The sequence below is a fragment of the Pithys albifrons genome, chromosome 19, assembly GCF_047495875.1.
Source record: "Pithys albifrons albifrons isolate INPA30051 chromosome 19, PitAlb_v1, whole genome shotgun sequence".
In the NCBI taxonomy this organism is placed as follows: Eukaryota; Metazoa; Chordata; class Aves; order Passeriformes; family Thamnophilidae; genus Pithys; species Pithys albifrons.
This window is the reverse complement of record NC_092476.1, coordinates 854,833-873,678: the sequence shown is the minus strand read 5'-3', so window position 1 is coordinate 873,678 and position 18,846 is coordinate 854,833. Positions and strand designations below refer to the sequence as shown.

The 18,846-nt window shown below is 53.0% G+C and overlaps 2 protein-coding genes and 1 non-coding gene across 4 annotated transcripts; 1 reads left to right on the top strand and 2 right to left on the bottom strand.

Moving 5' to 3' along the window:
- Positions 1–496: 496 nt before the first annotated feature.
- Positions 497–9,772, bottom strand: C19H17orf58 (chromosome 19 C17orf58 homolog). Its single transcript, XM_071573984.1, has 6 exons — positions 9,663–9,772; positions 8,827–8,960; positions 4,281–4,862; positions 3,823–3,903; positions 2,081–2,272; positions 497–1,562 (listed from the first exon to the last, which is right to left on the bottom strand). The coding sequence occupies exons 1-6, from the start codon at positions 9,770–9,772 to the stop codon at positions 1,387–1,389; spliced, it is 1,275 nt and encodes a 424-aa protein (XP_071430085.1). The 3' UTR covers positions 497–1,386.
- On the bottom strand, positions 8,543–8,615 carry TRNAR-CCG (transfer RNA arginine (anticodon CCG)). The gene has a single exon. It is a non-coding gene; the product is annotated as a tRNA-Arg (tRNA).
- On the top strand, positions 9,700–17,061 carry KPNA2 (karyopherin subunit alpha 2). Of its 2 annotated transcripts, none has more exons than XM_071573366.1 (11): positions 9,700–9,822; positions 12,205–12,320; positions 12,413–12,550; positions 12,967–13,055; positions 13,871–14,139; positions 15,141–15,235; positions 15,322–15,585; positions 15,740–15,973; positions 16,057–16,239; positions 16,336–16,485; positions 16,590–17,061. In XM_071573366.1, the coding sequence occupies exons 1-11, from the start codon at positions 9,771–9,773 to the stop codon at positions 16,680–16,682; spliced, it is 1,683 nt and encodes a 560-aa protein (XP_071429467.1). In that variant the 5' UTR covers positions 9,700–9,770; the 3' UTR covers positions 16,683–17,061. The 2 variants fall into 2 exon arrangements, with proteins under 2 accessions (XP_071429467.1, XP_071429469.1); XM_071573368.1 differs by lacking the exon at positions 9,700–9,822 and adding an exon at positions 10,951–10,996.
- Positions 17,062–18,846: the final 1,785 nt, after the last annotated feature.

Genomic DNA, 18,846 nt, shown 5'->3' with positions numbered 1-18,846 from the left:
CAGGACAGCCCTTCTGCCAAATCAAACCCCCTCAGGAAAATTCCATCTGTCTGTGCTGTGCTCCATGCAAAGCCTCTCACAGAGCAGAAGTGAGACTGTTCTAGATAGACCCACACTGAGTAAACTTCTGTCCTACAGTAACAGCCTTTTGGGTCCCAAATACGTGGGGTCTGCTCTTGGTTCTTGGCTCCATCCCCAGGAATGCTCCATGCAGGGTCACCTCACCCACTCAGTGACACTAATGAAGCTGCAGAGGTGTGTGACAGAATGTGTCAGAACTGCTTTTGTTTCAGGACAGAACATGCTTACAGAAACCTCTCCTTCCTGTTGCAGGTCATGTCACTGTATATGTATTTTTTTAAGCTATACTGCTTTTTTTTTCTTTTCTTAATATGTTTTGTCAAATCCCCAGACACCTTGTCAAAAAGGAGATGCCTCTGATATTACAACATAAGCGTTTTTGGGTCTTCAGAACCCAGGAGACAGTGAAACCAGAACCTCATGAGTATTTTATTAAGTTTCTTTTACAGACTTAAGATGTGTGAGCACTGACTGGAAACAAACATTTCGATCCCCTCTGCAGCCATTTCACAGGTTCTTCCATCCCACCACATTAAAGGTACTAAAAGGTTGTGGGTTTGATTTTAAAAGTCACTTTACTGATGTGCAAGTACAAACTGGGTGATATTTCTGAAGGGGAATGGCCTTCAGGAGGAGCTCCCTGTGTACCCAGGCACACCCTGTGCAGCCCATGCTCATTCTGCATTCCTTGGAATGAACTTGGGCCATTACTCATAAGCCAAATTGGTCATTTGTGTGGTTCAGTTCTTGATCTGCTCTCAGTCAGTGTGTTCATCTACTCCAATAGTTGCCCTTTATTCTGTGTGCTTGGTGTGAACACCCAGCTCTGCTTGGAGAGTGCTGTGATTTTTAACAGTAGCACAGACACGTTTGAGGAGACCAAAGCAGCATAAATGATACCTGGTGGTGTTGGTTTCTCTTGAATGAAATGCATGTGATCCTTGAGGCAGAGCTGTGTGAAAGCCCAGGGGACCCCCTGTGTGGGTAAAGCAGATCCAACGTGCCCCAAGTGGGGGGTGCCAAAGTGCAGTTGTTGTGTATTTGGGGTGAAGCCTCTGGAATTCCTACAGGTTGCTGGGGGTGCCCTGCAGCAGGGGAGGCTACAACAGCCTGTGCCTCTGGGACAGCTGAGCCAAGCCACGGGCAGTGCCCAGTCCCTGTGCTGACCCCTGTGCTGCCCCCAGGGTGGCTGCTCAGGGCTCTGTGGTCGCTGCAGCTCAGAGCAGTGTCCGGTCCCAGCCGCCGTGTCCATCTGTGCTCCGGGTCAGTCCCGCCGCTCCCGTGTCCTGGATGGAGCCACCGCCCTCAGGGACACTTGGACTGAGCCACCTGCACCTTGAGGTGCCTCCTCCTGTTGAACCTGCCGACGTAGCCGCTGGTGGTGCCGACCCAGCCGTCGCCCGGCCGGAGCCGCCCGCGCAGCCCCACGGGGAGCTCCCGGCGCTTGTGGAGGATCCGCCCCATCACGATGTACCTGCTCCCTGCAAAGCAGACGGGCTGCTGGGCACGGGGGATGTGGCACCGCACCCTGTGCCCGCTCCCAGGCACGGGAACAGGCGGGGAGTTGTGCCCTGCGGAGACATCCGGAATGTGGGGCTTCTCCAGCGGCACCGGAGCGTCCCTGGGGCCTGGGGGTGGTCAGTGCATGGTCATTGCACAGACATCAGGATTTACTGCTGGGGCAAAGACTGCTGTTGGATAAACTTGCATTTACAAGGAAAACTGGACTACTTACAAAAACACCACCCTAAGCTCCTGCTTAGATTGCTTTGGCAATCCTGAAAACTTGCAATTGTTTTGGAACTGGATAAAGTTAAGACAGGACTACAGTGATAACCTGAGTGCTTCACACAGTTGGTTCTCCTCTGGAAGTTTGAGAAACTGGGATGGGAAAAGCCCTTCACTTGGAGTAAATCCTTGTTTTCCAGATTTCCCCACCAACCCAGGGTAAGCCTATTCAACTGGGACAGACTGAGTGGATTTAGGTGGAGTTATTTACCAAGTTTAAAGTCTGGACATGGTTTACTGCAGTTTGAAGTGTCCACAACCAGGATGTGGACCCGGAGGAAGGCGCCGTCGGGAACGACGTACAGGCGGCTCATCCTGTACCAGCCCTCGCTGCTCACCAGCAGAGTGACCCACTGCACTCCATGCCCCAGGCTCTCCATGGCGTGAACGATCCCATTCACTGCTGTTCGAAGGGAGAGAGGGGAAAAAGGCAAGGATCAGGTTGTGTATCGTGGTGGCAACTCAGGGGATGTGTGAAGGCTCCCATTTAAAGTGCTCCGAAGGAAGTGTCAGCAGAAATCCAGCTCTGGGCAGTTGGAGTTGCTTCAAATCACATTTGCTGAGGTCCTTGCCTCAGTTTCTGCTGCCTTATTGACCTTGTGCTTTACAGACCTGAGATGCTTCTTAGTGAAGTTTATGGGATGTTCCAAAAGGGAGTGATGGTTTAGTACCATTTTCTATCCCAATAAATAAAAAGTGTCTGTATTTACCTAACAAAGTAAAATTGTCAAATGCAAAACCTCCCACTGAAGTACAAAGGTGAGCTGGTCAGGAAACACTTGGGCTTTTGAAAGAAAGGCCCTTGTCATGCCAAGGGACAAAGGCCCCAAGGAGTTTGTGTTGTGTGCTCAGACAACCACTTCATGCTGTGCCCCAATTCCTGGCTCAGACAAGGTCTGAGCTGACCAGGAATGGGAGAACGTGCTGAGTGGGGAAGGCAAAGGGGACTTAGAGCTGCTGTTACACCTGTCCTGGAGGAGAACTGGGTTCAGCACTGTGCCTGTAAGGGATGGAAAGCTCTGACCCCTGCAGGGGAGCCTCCTCTGTTCTGTGCTCAGGCTCTTTCCTACCTGTCTTTGCAATGTAGAAGAGCGAGGCTGCTGCTGGTGGAGCCTCAGCTCTCCTGTGCTCAGGCTCTTTCCTACCTGTCCCTCCCCTGCAGGATTGGATCGAGGCTGCTGCTGGTGCAGGGCTGGAGCTCTCACTGTAAAGCTCCCGTGTCCCAGGAATGTGTGAGTGGTAAAACCCAAAACACACAGCGTTTGTAGAAAGCACTTCCTGACTTCTCCTTTCAGAGAAAACAGATGTCTCCTAACGTGTTTATGTTCTACAAATGGAAACATCTGTTACCACTGGGGTTGTATTTTCCTTATCTCCTAAAATACTGTGAGAAAAAGTTGGTATCTGTTTCACAGCTTCATAAGCACAAGGCAGGACTTCAGTCTGAAAATGTTTGTCCTTAAACAGTCTGTATGAAAATATCAGGCTGTTCCCTGCCATCTTTAGTTACATCAGTGTGGACACAAGGACTGAAGACACTGAATCCTGAGGAACTTCAAGAAGAACTCTAGAGAGAGGATCAGTTTGATTTCTGTTTGGTTCACCACTTTATTTCAGCCCCCAAAATCAAACTGGCTCTAAGTCGTAAGAGGTAAGGAACCCAGCTACAATATTTAATCTGAGAGTATCTAAAATAATTGGTCTTTTCAGTTCCAAGGACACTTTTCCTCACAGGAGTGGAAAGTAGAGGAAGCAGAAAAAAGATCAATACCAGCCCAAGGCAGGGAAAGGGTAATGTGAGTACATTTATAGAGAGCTGTGATGGCACCTTTCAGTGCACTTGGTAATTATTTAACATACTTGTGTCTTTTGACAGTATTTTAAAAGCAGAAGCTCAGCAGGTGAACAGAAGGGCTGTGCTCTGTGTGGTGGGTGAGGGAGGACACAACTTACCAAACTCACTGGCACAAAATGCCTCCTCCTCATCCTGCTCTGCCCAGCACTGGGTGACACAGTCCTGCTCGCTGGCCCCACCTGCAACAGGAGCACACCCTGAGGGCAGCACTGGGCTGTGCCATCCCAGTTACCCCCCAGCTCTGGGGGCTGTGGCTGCCCAGGAGTGCCCAGCATGGCCCTTACCTGTGCCCAGCACTGCCCTTACCTGTGCCCAGAGCACGGCCCTTACCTGTGCCCGGCACTGCCCTTACCTGTGCCCAGCACTGCCCTTACCTGTGCCCAGAGCACTGCCCTTACCTGTGCCCGGCACTGCCCTTACCTGTGCCCAGCACTGCCCTTACGTGTGCCCAGAGCACTGCCCTTACCTGTGGCCAGCACGGCCCTTACCTGTGCCCGGCACGGCCCTTACCTGTGCCCAGAGCACGGCCCTTACCTGTGCCCAGCACGGCCCTTACCTGTGCCTGGCACTGCCAGCTGGTTGGGCGAGCGGCGGGACCAGCGGTTGGAGGCTCTGGGGCTCCCCCCCCGGGGATGGGGGTGTGTGTGGGGGGTGGTCCTGCCCGGGCGGTTGAGGTGGTGCAGGGAGTTGGCATCCCCTGACCCCGCTGGGCCTGGGCAGGGCTGTGCCCCCCGCGGGGATGGCGCGGGCAGGGCGCGGGGGGACACGCTGTTGGCAGCGCCCGCCCGGCGCCAGTCCGTGTGCTTCCTGTTGGCCTGGCCGGGGCTGCCCAGGGGCCCCTCGGGTGGGCTCTGCAGGGGCTGCCACAGGGGCTTCCTCAGCCCTGTGCTGTTCTCCAGGGAGGGGCTGGGGCGTTTCTTCTTGTCCCACGGCAGGGAGGTGATTCCAGGAGGCTTTGGCGGCTGCAGGTGGGCAGGAGGTGGGAGCCAGCGTTCCCTGGGATCCCCCCTGGCATCATCCCCCCTGGCACTGCCAGTGCCCCTGGCTGCCAGTTTGACCTGCCCAGGTGCAGCAGCTGCTGAACTGAAGGCATCTTTGCTGAGGGCCTGAGCAGCTTTCTCAGTGTAGGGCAGGGATCCTGCAGGCAACAAAAGGAGAGAGAAAAATCAGCATTTTAAGGTTTTAATTCCATGTTCCAAACAAGAGGATTTGAGGCTCTTGTTGAGCCCCTCACCAACAGGACCATATGAGTGATGAAGAGCTGAGACACAGGAGAGCTCCCCACTCCTCTGTGCTCAGCCCAGCCCAGGGAATGCAGCTGTGAGAGCAGAACGGGAGGGTTGCATTTTTACTTTATTATTGTTGCAAATTAAAAACAAACCCTTTTCTCAAACCCCTGAGTCCCCAGGGAGCATCTGAGGAAACAAGGTTCACGTTGCCATTTGGGATGCTTGTTTAAAAGACCATCACAGCAGAACTGTTTGGTTTTCCCATCCATGGGATGCCTTATTGACAGTGTCATCCGGACTTTTCAGCAGCTTTGGACGTTACTGGAAAGATCTTTATCCACAGTTTTGGATCTCTCACTGGTAAGTAGGTCGTTGCTGCTGAGTAACAATTATTTCAAGGCTTTTCTTGATTTGAGAAGACAAGGGTTGAGAAAGAGAGGAAGTGTGTGGGAATCCAGTGGAAAATGACTTGCTGACACTTCACACAAGCTGGGCAGTCACCTACGGCTTTGTTTATACCTTCACCTCCATCACTTAGACCTCACAAAGCAAAATGCCCTTTTGTTTAGCCTGGGCAGAGAGAAATTTGCCCATTTTGCTTTTCCTTGAGCCCTTCAGAGCGTGCCCTGAGCGAGCCAGCAGAGTTTGCACAGAGCTCACCCACACACAGCCCATCGGGTGATCGTGGCTGGGTTTACTCTGTGTGGGAGGCTGATCCAACTCCTTGTGGAAAGAGAGATTCGACATCCACACATGAACCACGTCCTGGTTTATCTCCTCTGACTGACTCAGCTGCTGACCTTGCCACTTCTCCCCCTGTGCTCTCACCAGCTGCTGTCATGGGAAAGATTCCCTGATACTCGGGCTGGCCACACGTAAAGTCAAAAGAATGTCCATGGAGAGCAGGGTGGAAGGAGTCCAAGCTGAAGAGAGCAGCAGGGAAGGGTGTTTGGAGATGGTTCAGTGTGAGCTGTGCCCTCTGAACAGGTGTCTCACACCTGGGTGTGCAATACTCTCCTACCAGTTCATCACTCAGTCACAGAGTGGAACAAGAAATGGCTCATTTTTCTCAGTCTGTTCAGGACCTCGAGGTTCCTCCTCCTACACCAGCATATTCCTGTCTAGCTGTTGCAGCATAAGAAATGTGACTGCAACATAACCAATTCCAAATGGAACAGCTGTAAATCTTATATATTGTCTGTCAGTGATGCACTAAACCCCTGCTTGCTGCAGGCCCCCTTGGCAGCACAGAGCATGCAGAAGGCAGGCACCACCCTGGTGTTTGCAGGTGAAAGGGACTAAAGAGAAAGGTCACATACAAATTATAAAAATCCTGGACACAAAATCAAGTCAAACTGCACCTGCCACCAGTGCTGGCAGAACTCCTGGCACCAGCTCCCCCCCAGGTGCTCTCTTTTTCCAAATCTTACAAATCAAATATTGCAATTTACATTCCCATCCCACAAACACGTTGAAATGTTTCTTCCCTGAGCCCTTCCACGCTCACTTGCTGAAAAGGCAACAGCCTGGAGGGCAAGGATTGGTAGGAATGTCTTTAACCTCCCCTGATCCCCAAGGCAGATCTGCCCCAGCCCCACTCTGGATGGACCAGACTCACCAGAAGATGATCTGATGGCAAAGCAGAGGAGCCAGAGCACTTGGGCTGTCATTTCCAAGTGTTTTTCCAGCCTCTAAATGAACTGGAGTCTTTTATGCCCTTCCCCCGGTTCATGCTAATGAGAGGCAGCCCGAGGGGAAACGGGAATCACTCATGGCCAACCCACTGGAGCCAGCCCAAGCTGGGCCGTCCCTCCAGCACCCTGCCCAGCAGGAATGTGCCCCAGCACCTCTTCCCGTTGGGAACAACTCTGTGCTGCCCCAGAGCTGGGAGTCATTTGGGCTCAGCAACAGATTTTTTGGGGGAGAGTCTCACCTCTTGTGGCACTTTGTGGAGAAAATCCTACTGAACAAATCTGGGTTTATGGGATATGGAGAATTACATCTTGGAATTGGAAGGGGCTGGAACAGCCTGGCTGTGATGTGGTGTCTGTGAAGGATGTGCAGTGCAATGGGCCAGATTTGGGGATTCCTGGCCACCTCCACTGCCACAGCTGGTAATCTCCTCATTCATTTTAAGGAACCGGTTTCAGGGATTCGTCTCAGACTGGGAAATGCACAGTCCAGCCCAAGGCAAAGCTCCAACACAGCTTTATTTTTAAACCTCTCTCTGCTAACATGAAGAACTCTGCAGATTTTCACACCCCAAGCCGACCCTGATTTGGATTACTGAATTAAGGCAGCAGCTTATTTCTGTGTGCCCTGATTGCCACACAACATTCCCTTTGTGGCAGTTCCTCTCCCCAGCTGCTCCCGGGGTTGTGGAACTTGGGGAAGCCTTTAAGGTGCAACAAACACCTTATAAACCCCATTAAGGCACTGAAAGGTTCCTGGAACCCACCCCGAGGGAAAACCTCCCCCTGGGGCAGGGATGGGCTCCAGCTGTTGCCCAGTTCAGGCAGTTTGATTTGTCCTGCCTTAATTAAGCAGTACAATGTTCTTAATAGCTCAGGGCTTTATCTCGAGCAGTGATGGGCAAAGATACAGAAAAGTAACTAAAAAATGACCAAAATAAATGGTATTTTAACATAACTGCTACTCAATGAGTTACATTTCTACTGCAGAATTTACTAATCCTTACTTTCCTCTGTTAACTTAACCATTTTAATTCCAGAAGTATCCCAAGATAGCTAGCACGGGAATAGGAATGTAAACTAAGGATGAGGGAGAGGAGAGCTCGGGCATTCCTTCTGTACCTCATCTGCTCCTACCTGCAGCAACTGGGGGAAGCAGGAGCGTGAGCACATGTGGAGGGAGGGAGGGGTGGGTGGATGGATGGATGGATGGATGGATGGATGGATGGATGGATGGATGGATGGATGGATACACACGAGAGCATCCCTCAGGCCTGTGCTCCAGGGATTTTTCTGCTGGAGTAGCCACTGCTGTCATTCAGCCCTTACTCGCGTGTGACTGTGTCAGCGCCAGGTTTCTCCAGCCTGGGATGGGAAGCTGCAGGATCCTGGGATGGGAAGCTGCGGGATCCCGGGAAGCTGAGGGATCCCGGCAGGGATGGAGGAAGGTGAGGGAACCCGCAGGGATGGGGGAAACTGCGGGATCTCGGTAGGGATGGGAAGCTGCGGGATCCCGGGATGGGAGAATCTGCGGGATCCCGGGATGGGAGAATCTGCGGGATCCCGGGATGGGAGAAGCTGCGGGATCCCGGGATGGGAGAAGCTGCGGGATCCCAGGGGCGTTGGGAAGCTGCGGGATCCCGGGATGGGAAGCTGCGGAATCCCGGGATGCGGTGGGATCCCGGGATGAGAATCTGCGGGATCCTGGGATGGGAAGCTGCGGGCTCCCGGGATGCGGTGGGATCCCGGGATGCGGTGGGATCCCGGGATGCGGTGGGATCCCGGGATGCGGTGGGATCCCGGGATGCGGTGGGATCCCGGCGGCGGCTCCAGGTGGGGCAGTAAAAGACTCGGAGGGGTCCCCGGACGCCGCGGGGAGGCCCAAAACAGCAGCGGCCCGACCCAGATGGGACTCGAACCCACAATCCCCAGCTCCGGAGGCTGATGCCTTATCCATTAGGCCACTGGGTCACCCGCCGGAGCTGCGCGCTCCGCCCGCTAAGGGCCCGCCCGCCAACGCTGGCCTCGCCCCGCCCACGCCCGCTCCCCGCCCTGTGATTGGCGGGCCTCCGCCCTCCTCGCACGCCATTGGCCGCGGCGCCCTCGAGGCCCCGCCCCGCAGCCCCGCCCGCCCCTCAGAGCCCGCCCGGCCCCTCACGGGTGCGGGTCGCTCCGCGCGTACCCGCGGCTGGGAACTCGGAAACTCTTCCCCTCACGGGCCCCCGGCGTTCGGCTTCGTGACACCGCCCCGACCCGGCCGGGGCTCCTGTGCTGCGGCTGTTGGCTGCGTCCTGTGCCAGCGGTTCCACACGCGGCCTTCCCCCTCAGCGGCCCTTCTCTCACGGCTAAGTCTCCCCTCACGGCTCTTATCCCTCACAGCTCAGTCTCCCCTCACGGCTCTCCCCCCTCACAGCTCAGTCTCCCCTCACGGCTCTCCCCCCTCACAGCTCAGTCTCCCCTCACGGCTCTCCCCCCTCACAGCTCAGTCTCCCCTCACGGCTCTCCCCCCTCACAGCTCAGTCTCCCCTCACGGCTCTCCCCCCTCACAGCTCAGTCTCCCCTCACGGCTCTCCCCCCTCACAGCTCAGTCTCCCCTCACGGCTCTCCCCCCTCACAGCTCAGTCTCCCCTCACGGCTCTCCCCCCTCACAGCTCAGTCTCCCCTCACGGCTCTTGCCCCCTCACGGCTCTCCCCCCTCACAGCTCAGTCTCCCCTCACGGCTCTTACCGCTCACAGCTCAGTCTCCCCTCACAGCTCAGTCTCCCCTCACGGCTCTTACCCCTCACAGCTCAGTCTCCCCTCACGGCTCTCCCCCCTCACAGCTCAGTCTCCCCTCACGGCCCTCTCCCCCCCTCACAGCCCTTTTCCCTCACACACACCCGCCGCCGCTGCCCCGTTACCTCAGCCCCAGCCTGGCCGCTGTCCGGCCCCAGGTCTGTCTCCCTCCACAGCCTGGCCGTGCTGGTAAGAGCCCTCGGGGCAGGGACACCTCCCTCACGCCCAGCCCACCCGCAGCACCTCCCCCGCCGCCCCGCTGGGGTCCCGGGCACTGCCAGCTCTGCCCGCAGCACCATCCCTGTGCCCGCCCGGGCTCTGCTGCTCCGCACCGTGCTCTGCCAGCGATCCATGAGCCACTGGAATTCCTTCATGCCAGCCACCCGATCCTTCAGGACAGCAGGTGTTCCACCTGGATTCCTACTTTTGAACTGCCTCTTTTTCTGTCAGATAAGTCCTTTGAAATACTGCCCTTTGTGCGTAAGGTGCTTTCTCTTCACTTTCCTGCTCTTACTTAACTGTTTTTATGATTTTCTTTACAAAGCCCAGAAGGGTAAGGCCCCGAGCCAGCTGTGTAAGAGGTCACTGGTAATTCCTCTACACGAATCCTCCACTCCTGTGCCCATGTTACAGTGGTTTGATGTAATGGTTTAGCACACGGACATACCCACGTGCACCCCTGGCACTGCTCTGAGTTCTGCTTTGTAGGGGTACTCAGATATTGGAATTGCTGTCAGAGTCAGGTTTTTCCCCAGGTTTTATGGTTTGAATTATATCGACTGTCAAATAGGATGTTCTGTATTCCATTCCTAATGAGAGCAAACCCATGGGAAACAATCCCAGCCCCGTCCCTTTTCAGGCCATGCCACAAGGGCAGGAATCCTTTCCTTTTGTTATTCCACACGATTTAGTTTTGATCTGATCTACCCTGATGGCTGCAGAGTTGTCCTTAACTGCAGCCTGACACCTAAATTTCTATGCACGTGCTCCTGGGAGACAACAGGGGGTGGTGGAATCACGGGATCGCAGCATGGTGTGGGTTGGGAGGGATTTTATGGATCATCCTCCCACCAGCCCAGGGTGTTCCAAGCCCCGTCCAGCCTGGCCTGGGACACTCCCAGGGCTGGGGCAGCCACAGCTGCTCTGGGCACCTGTGCCAGGGCCTGCCCACCCTCCCAGCCAGGAATTCCTTCCCAGTATCCCATCTATCCCTTCCCTCTGGCAGCGGGAAGCCATTCCCCTTGTCCCGCCGCTCCATGCCCGTGTCTCAGGCGCGGGCTGTGCTCCGTGTCGGTCCCTGCGGATCTCTGTGTTTGTGCCCGAGCCGCCCCGGGGACACAGAGCCCGTCACGGTGCGGCGGGGCCGGGCCCGGCACTACAACTCCCGGCGTGCCCCGCGCCGCGGGGCCGTGCGGCACGTCCCGTCCGGCGTGCGGGCGGGCTGCTTTCAAACCGGCCAATCAGCGCGCTGCTTTCGCTCGAACTGGCCAATGGCAGCGCGACCCCGCGGGAAATTTAAACGCCGCGTGGGGCGGCCCGTGGCAGTGTCGGCGGCGTGTGGCGGCAGCGAGGGCCAGGTGCGGGCACGGCCGGGACCGCGGGCTGGGCGGCACCCGGGGCACAGCGGGCGGCACCCGGGGCACAGCGGGCGGCACCGGGGCCTGGGCAGCACCCCGGGGCCTGGGCAGCACCCCGGGCCTGGGCGGCACCTCGGGCCCGGGCGGCACCCCGGGGCACAGCGGGCGGCACCCGGGGCCTGGGCAGCACCCGGGGCCTGGGCAGCACCCCGGGGCACAGCGGGCGGCACCCGGGCCTGGGCAGCATCCCGGGGCCTGGGCAGCACCCGGGGCACAGCGGGCGGCACCCGGGGCCTGGGTAGCACCCGGGGCACAGCGGGCGGCACCCGGGCCTGGGCAGCACCCGGGGCACAGCGGGCGGCACCCGGGGCACAGCGGGCGGCACCCGGGGCACAGCGGGCGGCACCCGGGGCCTGGGTAGCACCCGGGGCACAGCGGGCGGCACCCGGGGCACAGCGGGCGGCACCCGGGGCCTGGGCAGCACCCCGGGGCACAGCGGGCAGCACCCGGGGCCTGGGCGGCACAGCGGGCAGCACCCGGGGCACAGCGGGCAGCATCCTGGGGGCTGGGCGGCACCCCGGGGGACAGCGGGCAGCACCCCGGGCCTGGGCGGCACCCCGGGGGCCTGGGCAGCACCCAGAGCCGCCGGCAACACCGGGGGTGGGAGATGGGGGCGCGGGCCGCGCGCGCTGGGCTGTCAGAAAGGGTTGTGGCCGCAGTGGGCCGCGCTGGGGCTGGCCGAGGCGCAGGGGGTTAGCCGTGTGGCCGTTGCTTGTTTGCTGCTGGCTGCACCGGCTCGGCAGACCCCCTGCTCGAGACCTCGCTGTTCTCGCCCAGGAGGGTCGGGGTGGGACTGGGTGGGGTCCTGTGCTGCACAGGTATGTGGCACAGCGGAAATAGCAATTTAAAATGTGTGTGCTGTTTGTGGGAAGGAAGATCTATCTTGGTCTTAAAAGTAATGGCTCTGATAATATTTGTAGTTGAAAGTGTCTTAAAACAGTGTGTCTGCTGTGTTTGTGTTGATTTTAAGACTTGCTGTAACATCTGGCTGTTTAAAGAGACTGCTGTCGTTCAAGTCAGAGGCTGTTACTGTATTTTATACAAACAAGTGTCTCTCCTTTTAGAGTATTAAGCCAGTTTTTTTAATTTTACTTTTGTGGATTAAACGTGGTATTTATTTGCTCTGTGTTTATTTGCTCTCTTTCCAGTCTCATTTTTATCTGTCCCTCTTGAAAATCTACCAAGCAAGATGTCCACTAATGAGAATGCCAATACACCATCAGCTCGATTGAACAGATTCAAGAACAAAGGGAAGGACAGTACAGTGAGTATTTGGTGCAATTAGTACTTTAGCAAGCTATTGTCTCTAAGCACGAGTTGCAAAAGGCAAGAACTTACTCAATGTATATCCTTCAGGAAATGAGAAGACGTCGTATTGAAGTCAATGTAGAGCTGAGGAAAGCTAAGAAGGATGACCAGATGCTTAAAAGAAGAAATGTGAGCACTTTACCAGACGATGCCACTTCTCCCCTTCAGGAGAACAAGGGCAATCAGGTAAGCAGGTACTCAGAACAGGCACCCTTGGGGTCTTGCAGTACCAGCTCCTGCAGCCAGGCCAGTGAATCCCTTCTGGGGGGACAGCACTGCTGCATGTGCATTAACCAATGGAGTCTGTGCCCCCAGCTCTGATGGGGGAGCACCCTCAAGCACAACTGACTGAAGCTACATTTTAAACCTAGTGTAACTGGTGTGTGGCACTTAATTAAGGAAACTTTGAGCAGTTCAGATCACTGAAAGTGAAGCTGTAGCTGGTGGGGGTTTGGAGTATCACATAGTGGGGATAATAAGGCAAGTGGTTGTATAAAGTGGGGCACATTCATGGTATTGTGTATAAGCCCTCTCTTACGTATTGTGCCAGGAATACACGTTCCTCTCCCAGCAAAGCATTCATGTAACTTTCTGTTGTACAGGTTTTGGCACACTGGTCAGTTGAAGAAATAGTCAAAGGAGTTAATAGCAATAATATGGAGCTGCAGCTACAGGCTACTCAAGCTGCCAGGTAAGCAGTTTAGAGGTGACCAGCTCAGCTGTGCAAGGCAGTAACTAGGCAAGGGGAGAGCCCTTGGTTCTGAGCCTAAGTGGCTGCTTTAGTCTGTCTTATGTGGCAGTATTTCTCTGAACACCTGAGACAGCCTTGTATACAGTGTAAAGTATACACAGTGACCCATAACTTGGTCATAGTGTTACTGAAACATTGTGGCTTGGGAATGTTTAGGGTGTCTCAGCGTTTTACTAGGAAGAAGTAATTCTTTCTAGCTGTGGCAAGTTAAGCAGTAGTCCATCTGAGATTTCTAAGAGTGATAATAACATAAACTCCTTATTAAAGCAAAATAGGGTATCTTTACACTGTATTAACACATGGTTCTGGTTTCTGAGTGCCCTGATCTACCTTAGAGTAATGTGAACAGTAAGACAACGGGTTTGAAGTATGCCAAACTTCCTTCCTGCCTTTGGATCTAAACCATCCTTTAGCAAGCTTGTATATGGCTGCAGTGCTGCTTCTGGCAACCATTAACCTCTGCTGAGAAACCTTTAGCAATTCAGGTGTATTGCCACTCTTGGAGGTCTGCTTTGTTTCAGGGCCTGAACAGAACCTCTCACATAGTGAAGATAAGCCAAACCCCATGCTGACAGAGGCTTAGGAGCTGGTGTTCAGCTGCTCTGCATTTCTCCTTCATGCTGTGTTGTGTTGCCTTCTCTGAACGTTAAGACAATGCTAAACTTTTTTTTTAATATAGCTTTTTAAGACTGTTTACTTTGTTGTTCAGATCTCTACAAGCAAAAATAATGTTTTCTGTTTGCCCTCCTCCTTAGGAAACTCCTCTCAAGAGAGAAGCAGCCCCCAATTGACAACATAATCCGGGCTGGTTTGATTCCCAAGTTTGTGTCCTTCCTGGGCAGAGCAGACTGCAGTCCCATCCAGTTTGAGTCTGCCTGGGCCCTCACCAACATCGCCTCTGGCACCTCGGAGCAAACCAAGGCCGTGGTGGATGGAGGGGCCATCCCAGCCTTCATTGCCCTGCTGGCCTCTCCCCACACCCACATCAGTGAGCAGGCTGTGTGGGCACTGGGCAACATTGCAGGTATGCCCCTGTGCTGCACAGGTGTTTCATCACTACTGCTGTGCTGCTTGGGAGCTCTGCCCCAGTGGCTTTCAAGTAGTGGCATGCTCTGCACTGCTGAGGCAGCTCCTGGTGTGAGATGGCTCATGCAATGCCTGGCAACCTGCGGGTGGTGTTATGGGCATTGCTGCCAGGTTTGATGGATCTCTAAACATGCTACAACACAAGCCTTTTCCATGTATCTCACTCAGTGTTTTTGTGACTTACCAGTGAGCCCTAGAAAGGGGAAGGGAGGAAGCAGATGACTCATGTAGTTGTGTATATGATGGCCAGTATTCCTTGCTTGGAAACAGCTGCTTGCTGCTGAGGAAAGTATTTATATACTAAAGTTTCTCCTGCTCCTCTCAGGATTACTTGATCTGCCAGTGTTGGATCCATTCTTAAAAAACATAGTTAAATAATACAGTTAAATACTGTATTTGCTGTGTTATGGTCCAACAGCTGTGCCTTGCAGAGAAAATGAGCTTGACTGAAAGCCTTGTTTGAGTGGAGTTGTCTTAAAACTTTTCCTTAGAGCTTTAAAACTCAGTTATAAGGTATTTTTTATGCTTTAGCCATAGAATTTGCAGTCAAACACTGACATTCCATCAGCATTATACTGTAGCAGTCAGTCATGCAACAGGTGATTGATTATAATGCATTTCAACTCCCATATTGTGGGGGAGGCTCAGGTCTAGTGATAGATCTGAGGTATGTTTTCAAATAACTAAGCAAGGACTTACATGCTTATGAACTCCTAAGAAAAGGTGTATAAGAACATTACCTCTGCTTCCAACAGAAAAAAATAACCTCAGTGGTTTGATTAGAAAAACACATGCTGCAGTCCCTTTGTCCTCTTATTTCTGCTTAATTTATGTAGCCCTTCTGAAGCTGTAGAGGATTGAATCCTCTAACACACAATGACTGTGTGCACATGTTCCTCTATTCTGGTCTTCACTTGGCTATTTTCCCTGTTTTCCCAGGGGATGGTTCTGCCTACAGGGACCTGGTTATTAAATATGGTGCAATTGAGCCACTGCTGAGCCTCCTCGCTGTTCCTGACCTCTCCTCCCTGGCTGTGAGTGTGCAGTGGGACTCAGGTTACAATTACTAAGTGAGTAAAGGAGCACTGAGCGATTTCTAACCCCTGTTTCCATGCTGCAGTCTGGATACCTGCGCAATGTCACCTGGACCCTCTCCAACCTGTGTCGCAACAAGAACCCCGCGCCGCCCATCGAGGCCATCCAGCAGGTGCTGCCCACCCTGGTGCGCCTCCTGCACCACGACGACCCCGAGGTGCTGGCAGACACCTGCTGGGCCATCTCCTACCTCACAGACGGCTCCAATGACAGGATAGAGGTGGTTGTGAAAACTGGGTTGGTGCCACAACTCGTGAGACTCCTGGGATGTAGCGAGCTGCCAATAATGGTAAGTCACTGGATGTGCAGGCTGCTGTTTCTTGCTTTGAATCGTGGATAAAATGAGTGGTGTCTGTGTAACTCGATAGTTCTTTTAAGACATAAGATAGATGCTTGTTCCAGGTTTTCAATTTTCCTAAGTATTACACTCATCTTTGTTTCAGACCCCTTCATTAAGAGCCATAGGAAATATTGTCACTGGTACTGATGAGCAGACACAGCTTGTCATTGACTCAGGAGCACTTGCTGTCTTTCCAAGTCTCCTTTCTCATCACAAAAACAACATTCAGAAAGAAGCAGCCTGGACCATGTCCAACATCACTGCTGGGCGCCAGGATCAGATCCAGCGAGTGGTAGACCATGGGCTTGTGCCTTATCTCATTGGTATCCTGAGGAAGGTAAACAAAACCTCTATTTACTACACTGAGGCTTTTCCTCTTACTCCTGTCTGTGCTCAGATAATCTGCTTTTACCTGTGCAGGGAGATTTCAAGTCCCAGAAGGAAGCTGTGTGGGCCGTGACCAACTACACCAGTGGTGGAACAATCGACCAGATCGTGTATCTCGTTCAGGCTGGTGTTCTGGAACCACTGCTGAACCTTCTCACAACCAAGGACAGCAAAACTGTGCTGGTTATCCTGGATGCTGTTTCCAATATCTTTGTGGTATGTGGGTGCAATTTAATTGACCATTGCTGAGGTTCTTGCTAATGGCTCTGCAGCAGTGCTGCCCTACATCCTGCCCATGCTTTTCTCTCACAGGCTGCTGAGAAGATTAATGAGACTGAAAAGCTTTGCCTCATGATTGAGGAGTGTGGGGGTCTAGACAGAATTGAAGCTCTCCAGTCACATGAAAACGAGCAAGTGTACAAAGCCTCCTCCACCATCATTGAGAAATATTTCTCAGCAGAGGTAAGTGGCTGCAGGGGTTTTTTCCACTTTCATTTTCTGTTCTAGCACCGACTACCAGGTTAAAATGCCACTGCTGTTTCAACACTCTCTCCTTTTCCTTCTAGGAGGAGGAAGACCAGAATGTTGTACCAGATTCTACTGCTGACAGCTACACTTTCCAAATCCAGGGCAACACCCCAAATTCTTTCAACTTCTAAATGTTGTATGTGCTGCAACCACCTACAAGTGGTGTAGCACATAAATGTCTGCCACCTCTTTGTCTTAATAGTTCCTCTTGGTTTTAATGGCTTTTCTGTGTTCTGTAGCACTTTATCCAACTGAAACATACTTGAACAGTTCAAATTATATGTGTGAATTTCTAACTGTAAACGTCATTCTTTGTGTTATGCTTGTAAATACTTCCTGTCCCTGTCAGAGGTGAGAATGCAAGTGAGCAACACAGGCCTCTCTAACCTCTTCCTTTTTACATGAGCTGTTGCTGTGCAATACACAACAGGCTTTTAAAGAGGATTTACTTGAAGTTCAATAATAAAGTGTTATCAGTACATCCAACTGAACTGGGTCACTTGCTCTCTTAAAAGCTGACTGTGACAGGGTAAGTAAAGTTAGTCTAAAGTATGGCATGGATGCAAGTCCAAACCATGGGAGATTCAACACTGGGGGTGGTGGTGGGTTTAGAACAGCTTGGTCACTCCAGGCTCTGATGTCTGCCTACAACTGCCTTCTTAAAGAAATCTGATTCATCTTACCTTGCTCATAATGAAGCTAAACTAGCTTCTAAAAATCACTTTTTAAGGAATGCATTCTGTCTCCATAGGGGTTGTGCAGGGGTGGAGTCTGGGAGGAAGGATACTGAGAGGAAGAGCAGCCATTTCCAGCCATTTCCAAAAACTTAGGTTGGGCTATTTAACTGGAACCTCCCAGGAGTCAGATGTGTTTGAATACCTGTATTGTCTCAGCTCTCTGAGCTTCCCTGGCTTCAATGATGGTGCAGGAGAGGTCAGAGTTCAGGGCTAGATGTTTTATAGGCATGACTTAATTGGACTATAGCATGTAATTTTATTAATAAAATGTAGGGAGGGAGGGAAATGTAATATGTTAGTAATTCTATCAGAGTTCCCATTGGCTTTGCTTCTACCTATATGGGGAAGGGGAATAAAAACCCCAAACTAACACAAATGAAAAAAACCCTTTTATTCTAAGTCAACTTGAAGAAAATCTGGTTTTGTCTTGTGCATTGGTCACCTGTTGTGTGCTCCCAGGTCTGTTTGGAAGTGCACATGCACGGAAAGGTGGATTTGGGTGTAACTGGCAATCCATGTGAGATCAGGTGTGCTTTGTGAAGGATTCATTCTTGTGTGCTGCTAACAAAGATTTCTTTAGGTGAATTATTGCTGGTGGTGTCACTCATGCTTTCATGAGTGTGGGGCAGATCTGCTGCTCTGTCCCCTCCCTAATGGAGGCTGGGGGTGACACAGCCCCGAGGGAGTCCTCTGTGCATCCTGGGTATTGTTGGGTTGTGATAGTGTTACCAAGGGCAGCAGCTGCTTTGCACACACAGTCATGCAGATCTCTGTTGGCAACAGCAGTGTTTTGTGCAGAGCCATCACCTGTGAGTCCCTGCCCTAACCATAGTTCTGCAGGGCTAGTTGGGCTGTGTGAGATCTCCATCCAGCTCAGAAGGTGGCCTTGGTGACACAGATGTTGCTGTCACTGATGTATCGATGGTGCAGATTTTACCTGTCCCACAGGGCATGGGCTTGCAGAAACCCCCCTGTCCTGAACTTGGTCATGGTGACCTTTGGGCTGCACCACTTTTCAGTTTTTCTTCACTCTCAAAACCCCTTTCTGCTGTAGGTGTGTCCCTGAAGAGGCTGCACTGTGGCTGTGGGGTGTTCCCAGCCCTGCCAGCGCCCTGGTCTGAGGGATGGGCTGCAGGTGGCACCCAGAGCCTTGGAAGCAGCTCCCCCCTGAGGAGAACAGTCTGACCCCGCGGGAACTGCAGCAGCCCAGGGCCAGGGTTTGGTAGGGACACAGGTACTGCTCAGGGCAAAGATCCCCCCTCCTTGCAATGCTCAGACCTTTGATGTTCTGGGAGAAAAACCCCAATGAAATTTGCACCCCTACAATGAAGGCTCCTCTGTCCTTTGCTTTGTCAAACCTCCAGCCTTGACCTAAAGCCATCAGCCATAAAATCATGATTTTTTTCTGTACAGAATTGAAAGAATTAACAAAACAAGCCGTGCAAAGTCAGCCTCAAAAAACGACTCGCTGCTTCCCCATACTCCTTGTTTATGGGCTCACACGGGCGCTGACATAATGGAATGTGAATTCGGAATTCCCAACCTCAGGAGCTGTAAA

What these genes read in the sequence shown, in the direction of transcription:
- KPNA2 (XM_071573366.1), top strand. Translation starts at nt 9,771, where the DNA reads ATGAGCCACTGGAATTCCTTCATGCCAGCCACCCGATCCTTCAGGACA. An exon ending in CAGGCTACTCAAGCTGCCAG is followed by an intron (nt 13,056 to 13,870) that starts GTAAGCAGTTTA and finishes CCTCCTCCTTAG; the next exon opens with GAAACTCCTCTCAAGAGAGA. An exon ending in GTAGCGAGCTGCCAATAATG is followed by an intron (nt 15,586 to 15,739) that starts GTAAGTCACTGG and finishes TCTTTGTTTCAG; the next exon opens with ACCCCTTCATTAAGAGCCAT.
- C19H17orf58 (XM_071573984.1), bottom strand. Translation starts at nt 9,772, where the DNA reads ATGGATCGCTGGCAGAGCACGGTGCGGAGCAGCAGAGCCCGGGCGGGC. An exon ending in TTCCGAGTTCCCAGCCGCGG is followed by an intron (nt 4,863 to 8,826) that starts GTACGCGCGGAG and finishes TGTTGCCTGCAG; the next exon opens with GATCCCTGCCCTACACTGAG. An exon ending in GCTGGCAGTGCCAGGCACAG is followed by an intron (nt 3,904 to 4,280) that starts GTAAGGGCCGTG and finishes CTCCTGTTGCAG; the next exon opens with GTGGGGCCAGCGAGCAGGAC.